Source organism: Mustela lutreola, chromosome 9, assembly GCF_030435805.1.
Source record: "Mustela lutreola isolate mMusLut2 chromosome 9, mMusLut2.pri, whole genome shotgun sequence".
Classification (NCBI taxonomy): Eukaryota; Metazoa; Chordata; class Mammalia; order Carnivora; family Mustelidae; genus Mustela; species Mustela lutreola.
In genome coordinates this window covers 91,455,098-91,476,459 of record NC_081298.1, presented here as the reverse complement: position 1 = coordinate 91,476,459, position 21,362 = coordinate 91,455,098, and the positions used below count along the sequence as shown (strand labels likewise).

General features: G+C 45.6%; 1 protein-coding gene across 2 annotated transcripts in view; it reads right to left on the bottom strand.

The window, feature by feature from the left end:
• The window catches only part of ARHGAP25 (Rho GTPase activating protein 25), an 85,246-nt gene that overhangs the window by 25,299 nt on the left and 38,585 nt on the right, over positions 1-21,362 (bottom strand). The window contains exons 2-4 of one of the 2 annotated variants that reach the window (XM_059187863.1): positions 18,119-18,318; positions 11,372-11,459; positions 6,864-6,980 (exon numbers count right to left, since the gene is read on the bottom strand). In XM_059187863.1, the coding sequence (XP_059043846.1) occupies positions 6,864-6,980; positions 11,372-11,459; positions 18,119-18,318 (405 nt within the window). The remainder of the gene's footprint in view (positions 1-6,863; positions 6,981-11,371; positions 11,460-18,118; positions 18,319-21,362) is intronic. The other variant, XM_059187864.1, reaches the window with a different exon arrangement.

The following is a 21,362-nucleotide window of genomic DNA, read 5'->3' as shown; positions in this document are numbered from 1 at the left end:
CGGCACCTGCCCCAGGCCCTCCCCCACTCCTTCCCACACTACTTCCCCTCCCCACTCACCTTTACACACATGAGTCTTGGCTTTTAAAGAGTGAACATAAAGCTGTCAGGCCCGCAATAAAAATAAGTGCCTCCTTTTACTTAGCAGCTAATTGTCAACTGCCATTCAAGGGATAGAATGGAGGTGGGTTAAAAAAAAAAAAAAGAATTCCCCGCACAAGCCCTTACCAGCATTGCCCCATATATCAAAGTATCTGGCAGGAACACAGGATTTCACTTAGTGTTGATGAAGCCAGCCCACCCTTGTCTGAAAATGCTCTCAGAGTTGCATGTGGCTCAGTCAAGCCTTCAGAGAGAATGATCTTGGAGGTGGGTTGTGGGGTAAGCCGAGACGATTCCCCCCTCCTGTTGAGAAGATTTGAGCAAATACTGCAGCAACCCTGCCAGACATGCCCAGGAGACTGGGAATGGACTCTCAGCATCATGAGGGGACAGGTGAGAGCAGGAGGGATTGCCAGGAGGAGTAATGCGATGACTGCCCCCCTCCCCCATCAGTGTTCATCCCTCCATTGGCTCATAGGCTGGGAATCAAAGACTCCATCGACACCACATTCTCCTTCCATGCCACATTCATGCCCATGTCGTGGCAATGTTGCCTTGGAAACATTCTGCACACCTGCTTACTTTTCTCCATCTTCACCACCACCACCCTCATGCAAGCTGCCTTAGGAGGAGGACCAACAGCTTTAGCAAGGCTATGTCCACTGTTCTCACCTTCCTCTCACTCCAGAGCCTGTTCTCCTTTCTGTCACAGGACCTTGATATGTGCTATTCCTCTGACTGAGATACTGTTCTCTTCTCCCTCCTCTGCCTACTTAGCCTCTACTAACCCTTCAAATTTAAGCTTAATCATCACTAGTTCAGGGAAGCTTTCCCTAAACTTCTTGACAAAGACATTTCTCCCCATTGTGCATTATGGGTTCTTCCTTCATGGTACTTTTCCCAGCTGTAATGTTATGGTTTGGGGGTCGATTCATTTCTGTTTTCTATTAGACTTAGAGACTTAGTCTTTTCTCACTGGGGTATCCCCAGGGATAGCACAGTGCTTGGCTCATGCTCAAGAAATATTTGTTGAGTAAATGAATGAATAAGTATCTGTCTTCGGGTGCCTGTGTGGCTCAGTGGGTTGAACGTTCAACTCTAAATTTCGGCTCAGGTCATGGTCTCAGGGTCGTGGGAACAAGGCCCGTGTCAGGCTACACACTAAAAAGGGAGTCTGCTGGAGATTCTTTCTCTCTCCCTCTGTCTCTCCCCCAGCTCATGCTCTCTCTCTCTCTCTCTCTCAAATAGAATAAATAAATCTTTAAAAAAAGAAAAGAAAATGGTATCTGTCTCCAGGGATAGGGGGACTACTGAAAATAAGGAAAAATCAACCTTTTGGGGGAGACGGTAAAAGAGAAAAAGAAAGAAAAAAGCCATCCTTCTTAATATCCAGTTTATCTAAAGAAAAAGAATCAGAACACACGGAGTAACAATGAATCACAGAGATAGGACACGCCCACGGGCTAACCCTGCTGTAGATTGTGAAATCATGTTCTGAACCATATGGACAATTTAGGAAAGAAGAGGAAGAAAAGGAACCCAAGGCATGTAACAACCCACTGTTCATTTACTCTATGCCTAGTGTTGGCAAACACACAAATATGCTTAAAACACGGGACCTGGCCCGGGCCTTACAACCAGGTTGGTCAGAGCAGAACTAGGCACGATTTCCAACCAATCAGCATTTTGCAATGTGGCCTGCCTGCTCCCTGGGGGGTGGGGCAGACACCTGGCTTCAGGGTGAGGATGCAGGCAACACAGAGCCCTCCAACGGAGGGAGAGGTGGTTTAGAGAAAAAGGGACTAGTCACTCAAAGCCCAGATGGGATCACCTCCCTTCCTTTTCTTCTACTTAATTTAGGAAAACTTGGAATTGCATCCAGAGCTTTTGGGAAAAAAAGTGAATCTAACATTTTCAGCCAGGCCCTTAGGAAAGATTGGTTCAGAAAAAAAGAGATAAATTGGCTGGCTAGGAATGAAAAGCCTAGAACACCAAGGCACATCATGGTGCTGCTTTCCAAGGAGTGACGTGGTGATTTACTATAAGAAATATGTTTTTGGTCTTTCAGCCATTTCTTGCAACAGAGCTCCTAAAACTCGTGGCATTTGCTTCGAGGAGAAAGATAAAGGTATCTTTTGTTATGTTAGGGAGGCGAGTTTTGAAAAGCACCTTGGATGTGGGGGGGGATTAACAATGGAACCAACGTAGTGATTACAGGATTAGAGCTTTCTGTCCCATCCACTGACCTCCAAAGAAGGGAGAGGAGCTGGAGATTAAGTTCAGAACAAACAGTCAATGATTTAATCAATCATATAGATGCAATAGTCTCCATAAAACCTAAAAGGCTATGGGGTTTGGAGAATTTCTGGGTTGATGGATACCTGAAGATTTCCGGGAGACTGGTATTCCTTGAGATGGTCTTTGCCACACCTTGACCCATGCATCTCCTCCATCTGGCTGTTCCTAAGTTAGATCCTTTTATAATAAAGGGGCGGTCTATTAAGTAAACTGGTTTCCTCAGTTCTGGGACCCCCTTTGGCAAATTAATTGAACCCAGGGAAGGGGTCATTGGAACCTCCAGTCCACAGCCATTGGGTCAAAAGCACAGGTGACAATCTGGACTTGAAACTGGGACCTGAAATGCATGAAAGGGGAGATGTCTTGCAGGACTGAGCCCTTTGCCCGTGCAATCCGATTCTATCTCTAGGCAGATAGTGTCAGAAGTGAGTTAAATTGCTGGACATCTAGCTGGTGTCCAAGAATTTCTGGGATGTGTGGAGACGTATTGGAAATGGTCCCAGAATGGGACAAGGTGAGAGGAATGTTCAGAGCTGCTAGGAGGCAGGAGGAGCCAAGGGGAAAAAGCTGGGCCTGTCATGGGAACCACGTGGGCCTTCTTTTTTGTCAAGGCAGCACGGCAGCCAGAAAAGAGACTGGGGCAAGAAAGGCCTTGGCTCTGCAAAACCATCATGAGAATAACTTCTAAAACATAGTTTGGACTCCGTACCTGGGTAGTACAAAGGGACCCTTTTTGGGGAAGAGCTTCCACAGCTTTTATCAGATTCTCTAAGGGATCTACAAACCATGAAGAGTTTCACCAAAGCTCACCATTAACACACTTCGAGCGAGATCATTCTAGAGGCAGCAACCCATTTTCCAAATAGTTTCCCAGGTAAGCTGATGGTCACCAAGCAAGGAGGAGAGCCTACGGGAATAGAACCCCGGACCACCACGGGAAGAGAAGGCCATTTCTTCACATCCAGTGCGTCAGGCACTGTTTCGATTCTGGGATACAACACTGAGCAAAACGGAGAAAGAGATTCCTGCCAAGTAGATTGAAGGTTTCCTTCTAACCAGGAGAGACCAACTACGGACAGACGAGTGAAATATTTAGCGAGCTCCTGGAGGATAGTACTGACGAGAAAAAATGAAGAAGGAAAGAGGGAGAGGAAGGGTCAAGGGTGGGCCAAGGGAGGCCTTCAGTGTCAGACGGGATGATGATCACTGATGTCTGAGCAAAGACCTACAAAAAAGCAGAGTACCAAGCCACACAGCCACACTGGAAAGAGGATTCCAGACAGAGCAAATAGCGATGTACCTGAGGCAGGAACATACCTTGGGTATTTGGGGAAAAGCAAGGCAGCTGGTTTTGGGACCACTGTTGTAATTCAGATAAGATGGTAGGGCAACTCAAGGAGGATGCTGGTATTGGAGATGCTAAGAAGAGAGCTTTTCTGGGTGGGAAAGGCCCATAGAAAGTATCAGAAAGAGCTGGAGAGAGGCAGCAGCAGCAGCATCTCTCAGTGACTTTCCAGTGGTTGAGGGGTATGCCCTGCAGATGGAGTGGGTCCGGCTCAGAGGCACTTTCCGAGTGTCTACTGTGACAAAGCTGCCTACGGAGGCAGGAGCCCCGGCCCCACTCCTCGGCAGCTGGGCCCCTCGGACTAATCATCTACTTCCTGAGGACGGAAGTTTCCTGACTTACAAACAGGAAGAACAAATGTCAGGCTTGCTTCATGGCCTCAGACTGGACCCTCTGTTGCCTTAAAATGCCTTCTCCTCCCAAGATCTAGCATTCAGATGCAACTGGAGGCTTTGGGAACCTCTGAAATGCCATGCCAGGGACAAATTCTGTTCTTTGAATAAATAAATATGCTGTACTCTTTCTTTCTCGCCCCTTGGACTTTCCCTGGCCTGCAGGATTTACGCTCGACTGGCTTCTCATGTGGTAGGGGAAAGAAGAAATCCCCACCTGGAGTAGGACCCAGTAGAGCAGCTCCCCGTGACAAGGCTAAGCTGAGCACCATATAAGGCATGGGGGCTATTCATAAGGCAAGCACTGAATGTTGACTCGGAATATGTGCAAAATTAAGCAACATCCACTACTCTTGTCAGCTTGCAGGCTGTCTAAAGCGCCGGGCTGGGGAAAGCAGGAAACGGTCCACAGGACTCGGGGCCAACAAGGAGAGTCACCGCTAAACCTCCCCAAGCTGAACAGCAGAGAAGAGAGCTTTAATCAAAAATCTCATCCTGGACTGATTAGCATAGCAAAAATGAAGTGTCTAGGAACTGGGAAATGGGTAATGGAAGCACGCTCCCCTTTCTGTAACGGAATGCAGCTGTTCGGACAATGGTGGCAGGCACTCTGGAGTTTGGGTGACCCATCAGTAACTTTTTTTCTCCCAGCCCCCTGCTAGGCAGGTCGCAGGCTGCAGGACTGCCTCCTTGGCCCAGCTCCTGAGTCTGCAGGGGGTCTCCTGACCCCAGCTGAGCCAGGTGGGTCTTCTTTCTCAGGAGTTTGGAATGGGGTGGTGGAGGTTGAGCTCAGCCTCTGCTCTGCTTGAGAGAGAAGTCCAGGAAAGCTGGCACAGCTGTCTGGGGCCACGGGCAGGAGGAAGTCCCGGAGCACTGCGAACTTACGCAAACCCAGGCAGGCACGCGGAGAAAAGCAGAATGCGACGCTGCACTGCCCCAGAGAATCCAAAAGGATAAGGTCTGGGCCCATAGTCCAGTTCTTGGCCCCACCCTCTTGAGTCCTCTTGGCAATTCTCCCGTAGTCTCTGGGTAGCTACTATCCCAACCCAGTAAATCCCTCTTTGTTTAACATCGTTGCATGCGATTTCTACTTTTTGCAACCAAATAATCCCTGAAATGAATCGATATAACAACATGGGAAAAGGCCTTTAGCTATAAAATAAAAGGTATTGTATATATTCCATGCTTCTGGGGGAAAAAAAAAAGGAACGTAGATATGAATATTACCTAGAAGGAAAGCATAAAAATTCCTCTGCTGGTTGTAGGGGTAATTATTTTCCTATATTTTTTCAAATTTCCACAAAGTTGTTATGGTGCTCCTAATTTCTAAAGGCGCTCATAATTTCTAAAGAAACCATTGGGCAAGCCAATAAATATTTAATATTGGAACTGTAAAAAGCTCCCCACTTCCAAAATAATAGGCGGCACAGTTGATAAATAATTATATACGGGTATCCTGGAGTTGACAGAAAGTGTGCTCCTAAAAAGCTGACAGAAAGTGCTCACTCGAGATGGCCCACATCAGTTCCTCAGATTTTTATGAAAGGAAAAACACATGCTGGATTCACCTGTTTTGTCAATTGCAGATGTTTTTGTTTTGTTTTAGTTTTTTACAAATTTCTATTTAAATTCAATTTAACCTAGAGTTGCCTCTTGTTAAATTGAATTTAAATAGAAATTGCACAAGTTAACATACAAGGTATTATGAGTTGCAGGGGTAGAATTTAGTGCTTCATCACTTACGTAGAACACCCAGTGTTCATCCCATGACGTGCCCTCCTGCCTGCCCGTCACCCAGTTACCTCATTGCCCCACCAAACTCCCACCCAGCAACCTTCAGTTTGTTTCCTAGAGTTAAGGGTCTTTTATGGTTTTCCTTCCCTTCCCCTATGTTCATCTTTTTTGTTTCTTAAATTCCACATATGAGTGAAACCATAAGGTATTTCTCTTTCTCTGACTTTTTTCTTTTAGCATAATACCTTCTAGTTCCATCTGTGTCGTTGCAAAAGGCAAAATTTCATTCTTTCTGATGGCTGGGTAATATTTCATTATATTTAGGTGTGTGTGTGTACACACACACACACACCTAATACATATCTACATATATATGTATATATATCACATCTTTATCCATTCATCTGTCAATGGACATCTGGGCTCTCTGCCTATTTTGGCTTTTGGGGACGCTGGGTTAATTGCAGATATTTTTTTCACAGTTTCTCCTCTAGTGTGGACCCAACACCCGGGTTGCCAGAAAACTCAAACACATGAGTCCTGGAGCCCAGAAAAGTGCTCACCCTGAATTCACAGAGCATGTGGGAGTGGGGACACAGTTCCTGAACCTCCCCCCCCAGTCTGACCACCCCAGTTTCGGCCAGCCGTTTCACTTTCTTGTGCTGATCAGCCTCCCCCAGCTTTCGATATAGATCTTGCCATCACCCTCCGGCCCCACGACCCCATAACCGGGCAGAATCCTTGTGCCACAGAATGTTGTACACATCTGCCGCTGCGGTGTGAAGGGCTGCAGTCCGCCCAGCTAATCTAGAGTTGCCTCTTGAGCTCATGCAGGGAGCGAAGCTAGATACTTGGCAATGAGCATAACCTCAGAGTTGTCCTCTCATGGTCTCTGTTGAACACCGTTCAGGGAGGAATCGTGTGTGGAGCTACTAACTCCCCGTCTTTGAGCTGTCACAGATACCTGCCCAGGAAAGCCTGCAGAGTCCTTACCTCCAGAGGGTGTGCCAGCGACTCTCTTAAGGAATTTAACCCACTCCTCCATCTCGGCCTGAGAGCTGGCCATGAGGACATAGGAGTCCTGTCCTGTGCGACTCTGGTCCCATGAGGCTGGAGGAAAAAGTAATAGTAATGAAAGTCTTCGAGTGGTGAGCGGCCAGGACGAAGGGAAGCGAAGGGAAGCTGAACCTCGGTGGCTTCCTTGGTTCAAACAACACAAAAGCATTATCTGCTTATCCTCAAGGGAACCAAACATCGATGCACCCGAAACCCTAATTCCATACATAAACCACTGAACACCCGTGGTTTGCAAGGAGGATGCTTTGGGCTGAGATCTGTTCCTGTGGTGGAGAGAAGCCATTTCCTACCAGAAAAGAAGAGAAGTTCAGGGGGCAGTGTCAGTGTTAGAGAAGAGAGGCTCAGCCCATACAATTCTGAAGACTTCAGTCCATCACACCATCACCATCAGCTTCGATATTTTCCTAAGCTACTCATGAGCTCAGCTATTGGGGTGCAGAGGATAACAGCAACTCAAGGAGCACGTGTGGGCCTTTCTCACAAAATCAGTGCTTCCCATTCAGAATTTCTACTCTCCTACCTGCACAAGACATTATAAACAGTAGGTTCTTAATCCATAGTTGACGGACAAATGAAGTTTGTTAGGACTTTCTTTACCATTTAGACTTTAAGCCCATGATTATGGACAGACATATGTAACGTTTCCTGGGTTTGTGTTGTCAGACAAAAGGGTGGCAGAAATGACAAGGGGGTGGAGCAGGGAGAGGATGCCAAGAGAAAGAATGAAAGAAAGCGACAAAAAGAAAAAGCGGGTCAGAAAAGGAAAAGAGAGGGAGAAGGAAAGCATCAAGCACAGGAAGGACAAGAACATAATAGCATTCCCTTTCGATTACAAGTGGCTATTAAATTTCGAAGTGTCTGTGTAAGCACCAACTCATTCTTTTCACAACGTCAAGGCATTTCTCTCAAAAAGAGTTTGTTCTAGCACCCTAGTTGTGCCCAAACCTGTCTTTTCTCTCAGAGCAACAAAAGACCTTCAAAATCCCTTTGGTTCTGATCTCTTGAACTTAAATTACTATCACTACATTCTTTTATGCTTTGCGACAGCCCGATTCGGAATCCATCCTATCCCTGAGTCCTTAGCTCTTCTGACCAGAAGGGTCAGTCCATGGAGATCTGACCACTCCTGAGATCTAGGTGTTTCCAGAAGTAAAATGGGAAGTAAAACGTGGTCAGGGTAGAACTAAAGAATCCTGTAGGAATCACAATATCATTTTGAAATAGAAGGGGCTCTAGTATCATTTCCTCTCTGTAGCTCATGGAACTCAAGTCCAGAGATGCAAAGAGACCTGCCCATTGGCACCCAGGCAGTTACCACCACACTCAAGGTTCGGCCTCTGATCCTTCTGCCAATAATTGCTACTAGCCCCTATGGCTTCCAATTTGACCTTGGCCGAAATTTATCTGGCACCCTTCTCCCCCATGCTTCTTCTCCAGTCTCTTGTGTATCAAAAGCATGCCTTTTCAGTTTACCCTGACTTCTGGGAGGTCTTTTAGTTTTGCCATTAGTTGTGTCTCTCAACTCCACTGAGACACACCCAGCTCTCAGGATACTCCTGACTGGCCAGGGCTTTGATGGACTGATCCTTCTGATCAAAAGCCAAAGACCTGATGACAAGAAGGATTCTAAATCAGGTCATCCCAAAGGGTAAAGAAGGTGAAGCTCCACGATATTAGATAGGTTCAAGAGATCAAAAGCAAAGGGAATTCAAAAATCTTTTGCTGCCCTACAAAACAATTAATGTGGGGCACATTGGAGTGTCCGCTCTATTTAAAATGGTAAGTGAGGGGCACCTGGGTGGCTCAGTTGGTTAAGTGTTTGCCTTCAGCTCAGGTCATGATCCCAGAGTCCTGGGATGGAGCCCCAATTTGGGTTTCCTGTTCAGTGGAGAGTCTGCTTCTCCCTCTCCAGTCCCCCTCCTCTGCTCATGCTCTCTCTTAATATCTCTGTCTCTCTCTCAAATAAATAAATAAATAAAATCTTCTTTAAAAAGTAAAAAATAAAATGGTAAGTGACCAGCCACTATCCCCACCTCAACCAGAATTTTTTCTCTCTTTCTTTGCTTTCATTTTTTCCACTACACTTATTCCATCATAAGCAGCCCACTGTCAGTCTCCCCCATGAGACTATCATGTAGGCTTGTTCTTTTCTGGATTCCCGGTTCCTACAGTAGTGCCTGGCTCACAGCAGGTACTCAATAAATCTGTTGTTACATCTCACCAGGCAGTATGAGAATGAAATGCAACAAGAAAAATAACTCTCTGTATCCTTGATGACTTCCTTTGGGTGGAAGGAAAACAGATAGTTATGGGACGCCTGGGTGGCTCAGTTGGTTGAGCAGCTGCCTTCGGCTCAGGTCATGATCCCAGCGTCCTGGGATCGAGTCCCACATCGGGCTCCTTGCTCCGCAGGGAGCCTGCTTCTCCGTCTGACTCTGCCTTCCACTCTGTCTGCCTGTGCTGGCTCTCGCTCGCTCTCTCTGACAAATAAATAAAACCTTAAAAAAAAAACAAAAACAGATAGTTATTCTGCTAGAGGTAAGTAGGGAGAGCAAGGCTTGCCCTGAATTTTTGCCTGCTCTAAAGAAAGAAACACATAGCAGAGCTACAAGGAAAGGCTTCTCTCTGGGTTTTGTGGCAGTGACACAGGTGATCACAGAGAGAGGGCCCTGAATAGGAAGGACATTTCTCAGGGCCAGCGTCGGTCCCTGAGAATTGTCTTGCCTAAGATCATGACAAAAAGAGGAACTAAAAAGTCTCTAAAGTGAGGCAAGCCTTAAGTTGACTGAAGACTTGAGAATGATGGCTCCTTTAGGAAACCTTTAGGAAAATGGTTCCCTACCTTATTACTGCTTTAGAATTGTTGTTTGTTCTTATGAGACACGTGTGGGTGCAAGCACTTGCACAAGCACACCCAGGGGCCTACAAGTGTACATGATAATGAGATACCATAGCCTAGCAATCTTCAAGGGCACTAAGCTTTGGGTGCAAAGCCCACAGTGAATCCGAAGGAAGACCTCTCAGTAGGGTTACCCATAATGGAAAATTTAGGCTTGGGACACACATTACCATGGATGGTTGCATCCCATGAACTGTGTTGGGAAAGGGGTCCTTGGACTAGAGGAATCTTGTAGGAAGAAGTGGGGCTTTCTCAGGGAAGAGAGACTAAAAAACAAACTATTCTTCTGAGGAGGAAGAGAGATGGATAGAACTTCAGATTTTAAAAAAAAAAAAAAGGAGTGCCCACTAGGGAGGAGGCCACCCAGAAAAGGTGAACTTTAAAAATTGTTTTTCTTTGTTTCCTATAGCAGTAGCAAGTTTCAGGATAGATTTCTACCTTATAATTTCCTCTAGTTATCCCCAAATGTCAAACACTGACTTGGCACTAACTATACACCAGTCACTATACCAACTGGGCCAAGTCGATTTCATTGTGCCAAATCGAGTTCTTTCTTTCATTCTCACTATCCTCTTCATTGTCTCCACGTCACAGATAAAGAAACAGAGGCAGGAAGAAATGAAATAACTTGATCACAGCTCCCCAAATAGAAAGTGGCAGGGCCAGAATTCAGAGCAGGGCAGGCCAGCTCCAGACCAGGCACTCTAACTAACCTCATGGCCACGTTGCCTTCTTCATGATGTCTTATGCACACGCTGCCCTGTGGTAAGGAGGAGGTTAAGGGAGGAGTGCATGCTTACCAGTCAGGGGACTGGTGGCCTCCCCTGCTGTGTGGAGTTTCTGGCTAGGCTGGGGCTGGCAAAGGAGCCCGAGACAAGGAGAAGCAGCCTCAGCGTGCCAGGCTCACACAAACACCAATTCCCCTTGAGACAGAGTGGACCAACTCCCCTTAGCCCAGATGCACTTGAAGAAGGGAACTCTACCCTGGGCAGAAGCCGCCTCCAGTACACTGCTAACATGCACGATACAGGACTTTCAGCACCTGTCATGTGTTAAGCGCTCAGTAATTCCCGGCTATCATTTCTTATTAGGTTGTGTTGAACCACATGTGACTGTTGACCTCTCTGTAGCTAACAGAGACCATTTTTGACCTACCAAAATGGCAATTTCACAACACTCGATTTACACTGTAACTGTTCATTTTAAGGTCCCACTCAGCTTTGAAACCGGGCTCCTTTTAGTGAGCAGGGCTGATGTACTTTCCAGAGTAGTGAGCCAGCGTCTAATGGAAAACGTTGACTCCAAGAGCGCCCTCATGAGATGCTTTCAGGGTCGAACCAAGTATGCACCCACTTAGTTGGCTGCTAGATAATCAGCTAGTATAGGTTCATTAACTACATCCAGAATGATGATGCATTCTTACTCGGTCAGTCGGTTAGTTGGCTGACAGATTCAGCCTTGACTTCTAGGATCCAGAAGTAAGATGGGAATATAATGTAGCTCTTTCCCCACTTTGGTTGCCTACCTGGAATGACTTCAAAGACAAACTTCCCCGCCTCTTCTGGGTTCGTGGCGATCTCCTTGACTGTACTTCCTGGTAGATACATGCAACCCTGAAAGATCAAAAGTTGGCCCTTTAAGGGAAGCAGCAATTTTGTCACCTAAAATTCAGCTGAAGGGCAGACAGGATTAATGATGGGATGGGAGAGGAAGACAGGTAGGTGGAGAGCAACCTGGAAAGCTAGCATATCACTTTCATCCCAAAACAGTAAAAATAAAATGCAAAATATGTTAGTACCATTCATCAAACAGTTACTAGGCGCCAGGCTCTGTGCTAAATGCCCTGAATATTTTATCACAATAAATCTTCCTAAGAACTCTCAGAAGGACAGACTGTTATTTTCCCCACTAGAGACGTGAAGAAGTAAGGGTCAGAAAGGTTAACTGGATGATCTGAGATCACAGCACTAGTTAATCAGAATGCTATGAATCAAACCCTGGTCAGTGGGATTTCAGAATGACAAGGAAGGCTTTACTTAAAAGTCCCACTTACTCTGGGGGAAGAAGTAACCATTAGAGTTAAACGTATTCACACCGAGTCATAAGTGGCAAACTGCAAGACCTTCCTGAAATGAGCACAAGAGGCTCGGACATCATAAATGAAGAGAGGAGAGAGAAAAGCCGTAAGAGAGACAGTAGTGGAGGCGGGGACACTGATGGGAAGGGAGGAATGGCCCCGGACAGGGAAGGGCGCCCGCGGCTGTTCTCCCCTACATTGCAAGTCAACAGGGGTGGACTCTGTACAAAGATGGAAGGAGGAGGTCACGTGTCCTCCAACACTGAAGCACGGCGGATAGCCAGGGCGGTGGGGTGCCCCAAACAGAGGCTCGTAAGAATGAACTGTCACGCTTGCAGGAACAATGTGAGCCCGTTGTTAAACACAGCCGTTATCAAAAGTTTAATGATAGAAGCTTGTGACGAAATATTTTATATTAAAAATAAAGGTAATGATACTCAGAGTTCATCACTTCCCAGTCACTTACTGTATTTTACTATTATTTCTGTTCATGTGTTTATTTACACCTGTTCTATCTGTACGGTTATAATACTATAAAACACTGTGCTTTGTGTCCTTCTTCTCAACTCTGTTCAGTGATGTCATGCTAGAGGCCCGAATCAGCCACGCTGGGGTATTTACACTACGGATATTGGCCAATGCTACATCATGATCAGCTCCGCCACCAGAGAGCAATTTGTGAAACACTTCCCAGCCACCGACAGTCAGCCACCTGCGCTAAGGTCCCAGAAAAGCAGGGAGATGAGCCAAGGGGACAATGAAGGAGGATTGTCCAGAGTGATCATTCTAGCAGGAACTCGAGGGCAGTTTCCTGAGGTTCTGGTTTAAACAATTTCCCTGACAAAGAACCTTTTGGAATGAGTTATATCAAGCTAAGTCAAAGATTTACAAAGCATTAGCCTGTTAAAGCTGGACAGACCTTACTGAGACCTCGGAGGGAAAAATGCACAGACTGCCTTCTGTCGAGCCCCAGGCTTCCTGGGAAGCAAACACGGGAGTCCATCAGAAAGAGTTCCATCATTTATTTAATCATTCTCCTTTGTTGGACATTAAGTTCAAACTTTCTCATTATAAACAGCACTGCATGTATCTTATTTCTTTTGAACTATTTCCTAAAAATAAAATAACTCCATAAGTGTATGATATTTTTTTGGCTCTTAGAAATCCGGCCAAATGGCTTTCTAGAAAGATCGTACCAGCTTCTATACATATCATCTGTGTACCTGAGGGTCCTTTTCACCTGATTGCTCCAAAATTACTGGGGTTTCTCTCTGAGATTTTTTTTAAGGGATAGAAATGTGTGTGTTCTTTTTAAAGTTATAACTAAATTATACCTTATAGAAAGACTGGAAAATGAACAAAAAAGAGGAAAATTAAAAATTGTGTGAAACTCGTGCTCAGAGGAGATAACCACTATTAACAGGTCCCCCAGCTGTTTTCCCATAAATTCACATTCATTCGTTTTTCCTTCAACAATGGGGTTAGTTAGATACATCACCCTCCATTGTAAACAGGCCCTTTTTTGCTTTTGTTTTTCAAAGCAATATTATGGATAGTTTTCCATTTCCAAAAGTATTAATTTAGGGCATTACAGCAGACTTGTATTCTGTTGTTTAATGTACAAAAGTTCCTTGATATAACTTAGCCTCACCACTGGGCATTATTTTCAACATCGCTATTATAAACAATACTGTAGTGAAAACATATACAGGTAAATTTAATTATCTACATCGGTCTTGGGCCACCTTGGTGGCTCAGTCAATTAAGCAGTTGTCTTTGGCTCTGGCATGATCTCAGGGTCCTGGGGTCCAGCCTGCATCGTGGGCTCTGCTCAGCGGGGAGTCTGCTTCGCCCTTTATCTCCCCAATCTCCCACCCCATTTATGCTCTCTTTCTCTCTCTCTCTCAAATAAATAAACAAAATATTTAAAAAATTTTATCTACACCAGTCTTAAGCAGTCACTTTGGTTAAATTCCTAGAATTAGAAATACAGGGTCAAAGAGTTTGTATTTTAAAAAAAAAGCATGTATTACCCTCCAGAAAGGTGGCACAGATTTTCATTTCCATCAGCTCTGCATTATAATAATTCCTATTCCCTGTCCTTACCAACATCAAAATTTCTAGAAAAGCACTGCTAGGGATGGTGATGTCTCATTATATTACATCGCACCGCCTTAATTGTTACTGAGACTGAAATATTTATACACATACTGGGGATTACATTTCTTTGGTAAGTTGTTGGTTTGCATCACTTGCTCACTTTTCTATTGAGCTATTTGGATTTTTTTAATAGGTTTGAAAAAATACCTTGAATATTAAGAATATCTGTTTACCATTTACACATATACAATAATTTTCTTCTTGTTGTTTGCTTTTTCACTTTATGATGTTGGCTTTTAAGGTACAAGTAGTTTTATTTATGTAATTAAATTAGCCTTTCCCTCGTACTGTCTTTGTTGCTTATACTATGCTTGAAAAACACGTGCCTTCCAAAGATTATGCAGATAGCTACATTTTCTTCTCGGACTTTTATGAACTCAGTTTTTTGTTTTTGTTTTTTTTTTTTTTTTTTTTTACATTTAAGTCTTTAGTCCATCCAGAACCATGAATGGTGTGAAGCATAGCATAGAAATATGCCTTTATTTTTTCCCAAGAATTTAGCTCATGTCGGTAACTTTCATGTCATTTCTTTTTTTTTTTTAAGATTTTATTTATTTATTTGACTGAGATCAAATAAATAAATAAGACAGAGAGGCAGGCAGAGAGAGGAGGAAGCAGGCTCCCTGCTGAGCAGAGAGCCCGATGTGGGGCTCGATCCCAGGACACTGGGATCATGACCTGAGCCAAAGGCAGAGGCTTTAACCCACTGAGCCACCCAGGCGCCCCCATTTCTTTTTTTTTTAATAATCATATTTTCCTTTCTTTTTTAAAAATTGTATTTATTTATTTGAGAGAGTGAGAGTGAGAGAGCACAAGAGGGGGTAGGGTCAGAGGGAGAAGCAGACTCCCCACTGAGCAGGGAACCCCATGCGGGACTTGATCCCTGGGCTCCAGGATCATGACCCAAGCCAAAGGCAGATACTTAATCAACTGAGCCACCCAGACACCCTCATGTCATGTCTAGATGTTTGCAATATCTACGAATCCCAAAACAATGTTTAATGATAGCATAAGAAAGTGCTTTATTTTTAACAATTTCCTTTATCTTAATGAAATAATTACAGATATATAAAAAGTCTACAAAGATGTCCACTTAACTCTTATTTGTAATAATAGTATAAAAATATCAGCCCAAATTCTCAACTTATTTTCATTAGAAAATTAGTTAAATAAATTACAGAATGTCCATACGGTAGACTATTCTGCCACCATTAAGAATAACATTGTAGGGCGCCTGGGTGGCTCAGTGGGTTAAGCCGCTGCCTTCGGCTCAGGTCATGATCTCAGGGTCCTGGGATCGAGTCCCACATCGGGCTCTCTGCTCAGCAGGGAGCCTGCTTCCCTCTCTCTCTCTGCCTGCCTCTCTGTCTACTTGTGATTTCTGTCAAATAAATAAATAAAATCTTTTTAAAAAAAAAAAAGAATAACATTGTAAAAGAATATTTGATCATCATAATAACAATTCATAAATTGTTAATTTTTAAATTAAAGAATATTATTATATTAATTTGCATTTAGACTAGCTGAGTTCCTAAAGGTATATGTATAGAAAGAACTGGAAAAAGTGAGAATTTAGGTGCCTATTTCTTGCTAATGGGAACATTTTCATTTTCTGCTTTGTTCTCTTCCACATCTTCCAAATTTCCTACCATGCATCTTTTGTAATCAAAGTATCCATATCTATATACATTAAAATCTTCTTTCTAATACATTATCATTTCATCCCTAAAAGCTTTTCAAAAGCCTTTTTATATCTGAAATGAGTATTGGATTTTATCAAATGCTGATAATTGTGGTTGAAACCACAATTTAGGGGTTGTGCAGTTTTTCCTTACTTGACTTATTGATCTCAACCTACTGATCTGATGTATTATATTAATAGATTTCCTTTTAAAAAAAAAAAAAAAACACAAAGTACTTTCATCCTAGAAGCTTTGCCTAATTATCTCAGGCTACTTTATCCCTGGAAGGATTTTGAGTTACCTCCTTCAGAAGCAAAGGAGAGAAGCTAGGACCTCTAATAATTTATTTAATCATTGGCATCAAGTTTATGCCTTCACAAAACGTTTTTTTTTTTTACATATGCTTCATATCGTTGGAGCCTGTGATAAGTGCAGGCCAGATATGATTGTCTTATTCTACAAAAGAAGAAAGAGGAGCCCAGAATAATTAAATAGTTACCTGGCCAGTCTCCTGGGAGAAGAGCCAGGGAAAGAATACAAGCTTGGACATGTTGTACCTCTCACCGTCTATACCTTGGGGAAGTAAACCCCACTGAGCTGTCCTTCCTGCTGATGGGGGAAGGCTAATGCCTTGGTGCCACCTCCCTCATTCGTGGATGGGAAGACTTGTTGCGTCTGCTCCTCACGCACCAGTCGCCACCATCTTGGCCTATAACTGCTTGGCTCTGATAGGGTCTGGGTTGTTCATAAAGTAAAAAGAATTCTGGTTACCATGCATGGGTCACTGAGCAAGAACACAGTCTGTGGTGGGGTCTCTGGCCCATCTTTAGCCTTTGCAGTGACAGACAACTTGAGGGAAGGGCCTGGTTAACCAGGTGCTGCTAATGTGTCACAGATCCCCAAGCTTATTCTTAAAGAGATCTGTCCTCTTCCAAAATTACTGTCTTGTTTCTTTACATTCCCAGCCATCCACCCTCAATATTCTTACTCTCCTTGAGGCTTTTTTTTCTAGATCCAGAAGGTTTTAGGGTCTATCTTCCCTAATAAGTTCCTTCTGGCAAAGCCTGTTCTTCCACCATCACAGACGTGAATCTGGATGGGTGGCCAGCCGTCTTGGATGCTCCAAGACATGGAGTTTACACCTGGGGTCCCAGGGTAATTGTTAATAGCACGCCTTTTCACCTTCATGTACCATGATGGCCGGGAGGATTCACCAGTTCCAAGATTAAAGACCAAAGTCTTCTCAGGCCCCATCCACTCCATTTGGAAATCCTGTTTGCTGTACTTTCAAAGTATACCAGGAACCTGATCACTTTCCTCTAGCCCACAACCCCCCACTGACATTCTAAACAATATAACCTCTCCCCTAGGTTACCCTCGTGCCTTCTTCCTCTGGCCCTAAATCTATTTTGAACATTGTAGCCAGAGCCATCTTTTTAAGCATAAGCCAAAGAAATGTCCCCTTTCTGCTAAGAACCCTGCAATGCTTCCCCATAGTCCTCGGCATAAACCCTCAAGTCCTTCAGTGGTCTTCTTCTTTGCTATCTTCACTGTGATCCTAGACCCTGCTTTCCCCTTACTGACCCCATCCCCTCTGATCCCCTCCTTCTCTAGCTCTGGTGCTCCCACACTGGCCTCCTTGGTATTCTCAGCGCTCCCCAGACATGCTCCCCCATCGGGCCTTTGCACTGGCTTTCCTCTCTGCCTGAAGTGCTCCTTCACCAGAGATCCTTCCTGGCTAACTGCCTCTCCTTAATCATACTGCCCACCCTTTGTAAAATCATATCAACTCCCAGATGCTGGATCTCCCCTTAAACCATTCTTTTTGTTTGTTTGTTTGTTTTTAAATCTCATGGAACTAGTTATTTTTTTTTAACAAACCACATACTCTCCTTATTTATTATTTTCTGTCTGCCCCCTTATTTTCTAAGTTCCACACACAGAGACTTTTATCTGTTTTACCTTCTGGTTGATTTCAAGTACCCCAAACAATGTCTAGTACATATTAGATGCCCAATAAATGTTGGCCAAACAAACAAACCAATTTGCCTGAAGGCAAACCCGCTGTCTCGGAGCCTTCGTGCTCAGCGTCACCATCAAGACATGATCACCAGCCTTCACCTCAAGGCTGAGTTTAGGAAGCTCCTCAGAGCTCCCCTCAGGGCTTCCCAGAGGAGGAGCCCTCTGTCCTCTCTGCCACTCAGTTTATGGATCTAAAACCCGGTGGGAAGGAGAGAGGGGATGCCTCTGGGATGGGTGCACATCTAGCCTAAGGAGAAGGCCTGCAGGTGTTTCCTTCACCTGAGCGCAGGCTGACAGCCCTGCCGGTGGGGACCAACAGCCTGGCTGGTACCTGCGGCTTCGTGTCCTCTTCATCCTTGTAGAAGAAGAGTTGCTGCGCCCTCAGCACGAAGTACCTCTGCTGCCAGTTCTTCACGATGGACCTCTGCTTCTTCAGCCAGCCCATCTTGATGGGCCTCTCCAGCGGGTTGGGGGCAGACAGCTGGTGGAGGGCAGCCATCTGCTCGCCGGTCATCACACTCCTGGACCGAGCTATGGAGAGGAACAGACAGGCAGGCTGGCTCAGGGACATGAAGCTGTGTGCGTGGGAGGAATGGGGGGGGGGGTGGCGCCGGGGCCACGGAGGAAGCCCCAGGGGGCCAAGAGGCTCGCTGCATGCACCCCAGGCGAGCCGGGCTCAGGGGGCCAGGCCTGCAGGAGGGACGAAGCCCCGAGCGGCCGAGAGGCAGCCGAGCAGCCTGCTCCGGGCACGGGTCGGCCAGAGACCGGGAAGCCGGTGACAGCCAGAGGCCCGATGCACACGCAGTCCGGCGCCCGGCGCCGGCCCCGTCATTCTGCAAAGAGAAAGGCTGGCTGGAGCCTTCTGAAGAGGAAGTGGCCGCAGCATCTGACAAAAGGTGCTTCCTTTTTCCTGCGTGGGAGTCGGTATCTGACAAGAGAAAGAGAAAACAGTGCGCGCTCGGAGGGCTCGGGGAGTCCTATGCGGCTGCAGAGGCAGCCGGAAGCTGACCGGGCACTGGCCCTAGAGCAGGAGCTGGGGCCGCCTGACGTCCCTCTCCCGCGGAACCCGAGCCCCGCGCCCGCTCCACGCCCCCACCGTGCAGGAGGCGGGCACCTCCGGAAGGCTCCTGCCCAGTGTCACCCATTGCCACTCTGTCCCCGGCCCTCTGAGAGTGTTTACAGCCCTTTTGCTATATACCAGGCGCCATGCCATAGCTGCCTTCCGACCACGGGATCAGTCGGGTGGGCTGTTCCCTGCGCTGACGACACACAGGTACCAAAGGAAACCATACCCGCCAGCAGAACACAGAACGGGAATTTGAATCCAGACCCCCATGTTTTCACACCAGAGCACTGCCGTGTCTGGATGAGGTCCAGGTGTCCACAGCTCGTCTCCAGGGCAACTCCCAACCAGGATAACTGTCCCCTCTCCTTCCCTCCACAGCAACAGGTCTGCAGGCCTGTGGTGCGGCTGGATATATCCTCTGATCCTCACCTGCTTTCTTTCCCTGCCAAGTCTACAACGCCCTTCTACAGAGGTCCACCACATCGAACACCAGACCCTGATGATGGGACACCCCCCACCCCTAGCACCCACACTGCGTTCTTGCTGGAAGAAGTCTCTGTCTTACAGCCCCTTTCTTCAGCCTTTGTGGGTCCCCATTCATGATGCCGCAGAACGCAGCCAACCTCACTCTGACCAGTTTCTCCCAGGCTGGCTGGAGACCAGTCATTCCTTTCCTGGTTCGTGGGCCAGTATACTACTTCTCTGAGCCTCTCAGTTTCTTCACTTGTTAAACTAGGGCAGTAACAGTCCCTACCTGCTCTGTGGAATCACAGTGGAGATTAAACAAGCTAACATATATAAACACATAGAACTTGGACATATGTAAGTGGTCCAAGATAAGCCAATTACTTGTTCATTTTATCAACAGGTGACTTTGCTTCCACTACAAAGCTGGAGATCATCTCTGAGAGCTTCCTAAAACTTCCCTGTGCATTTCAAAAGGTCACTCCTTCCTCAAGCTTCCTCTAGTCCTTCACTTCTATCTTTACTGTATTGAATTGATAACTTTTCCCTTTGCTTTTGATTTTCAAACTTTATTTCTGTTCATGCCATACTTTTAAGTACCAGAATTTTATATGGCATCTCAGACTAATCGTATTCAGAGTGATCACTCTATTTATGTGTTTTACCCTTGAGTTCTACATGGCTGTCTGAAGACAACTATGCTCCTTTGATCCTCACAAGGAACTTACGTTCCTGTCACATCCCTGTAGCTTGTAGTCACCGTCACCTCCCACCAAGGACTGGAGAGGTCATACTAGGTTGGACACTGGGACAAGGCAGTTGGTTCAACCTCCTCTTGGGCAGACATCATTGTAACAGTGCATAAACTCGATTGTAGTAAGAGGTAGTTTGACATTTTGATGGCAATTTGGCAGAATGCTTGCAAAGGGTTTGCTTTATATCACTGTCTTCTGGCACCCCAGTTAAGAATTTTATCTTAGATCTTGTTCCTCAGTTAACCACCATCTTCATGATCTTCCACCTATAGCTCAAACAACAGCCACACTGAGGCTAGTCACGTACTCTAAGGCAGTGTACATGATCTAAGGGGATAATAGGAGTTTCTCGGCCGGAATACACTGGGAAAAAAGCATTTGAAGAACCAGGTACAGCTCTGTGTCTCTCTGGGTCGAGACTGTAAGTTGTGAAGACTCCTGTCTGTCCTAGAAAGAGGGCAGATAGTAGATGACAAAGAATGGTTCACACCCACAATCTTTAAAGAAAGTGGAGGAGGGAGGCATTCTGGCAAATTCGGGGGTTCTCTCCTTCACCTCAGTAGACTCAGCATAGCCAGGCCATTCGCCTGAAGTTGCACCACACTTGAGAGGGAGACTTACCATTCTAACAGGGCCATAATGAAGAAGCATCCCTTGGCTTCCAGGCTGATGCCACCAAACGAAGCCAGCCGAGGAAAGGAGAGAAACAAGGAACAAGAAACAGGCGGATGCCACATGATGATTATGAGGACTCGGGCCTCCTGAGCCACCCCCAGAGACCCAAAGAAATTGTTGGTGGGGGAACCATGGTGGGAGAAACTAAAGGGGGATGGGGGAGACAGAAGCCAAAAAGACACTGTAGAATTAACTCAAGCATGGAACTTGGTTGCTGGGATATTTTTCTGTGGTCAATTCTGCGAAGTTTTTATGCTTTGTTGTGGCAAAAATGATGACAAAAACAAATACACAAAATCAAAACCTCCTCTAGAAACATCTGTGCATTGTAGAATGGCCTGGCAAAGGCAAGAGGAGGCCTGAGGGTCTTTTATTCTTGGACCTGGCCAACAGGGGCTTGGATGTCCCTGTTAGGGGACTGGACTGGTAGGCAACCACCTTTTCTGCCTACATATGGTCAAGGCTTTATCTAACATCGTTCATGCTCCAGAAATTATTCCATTCACCCCTACATCCACCCAGTTTCTTGAGTACCTATTATCATCCTCATTGTGGGTAGTTTGACTATACTCACTGGGTCATGCTTACAAGTTGGAGTGTGGATGGCCTCGTAT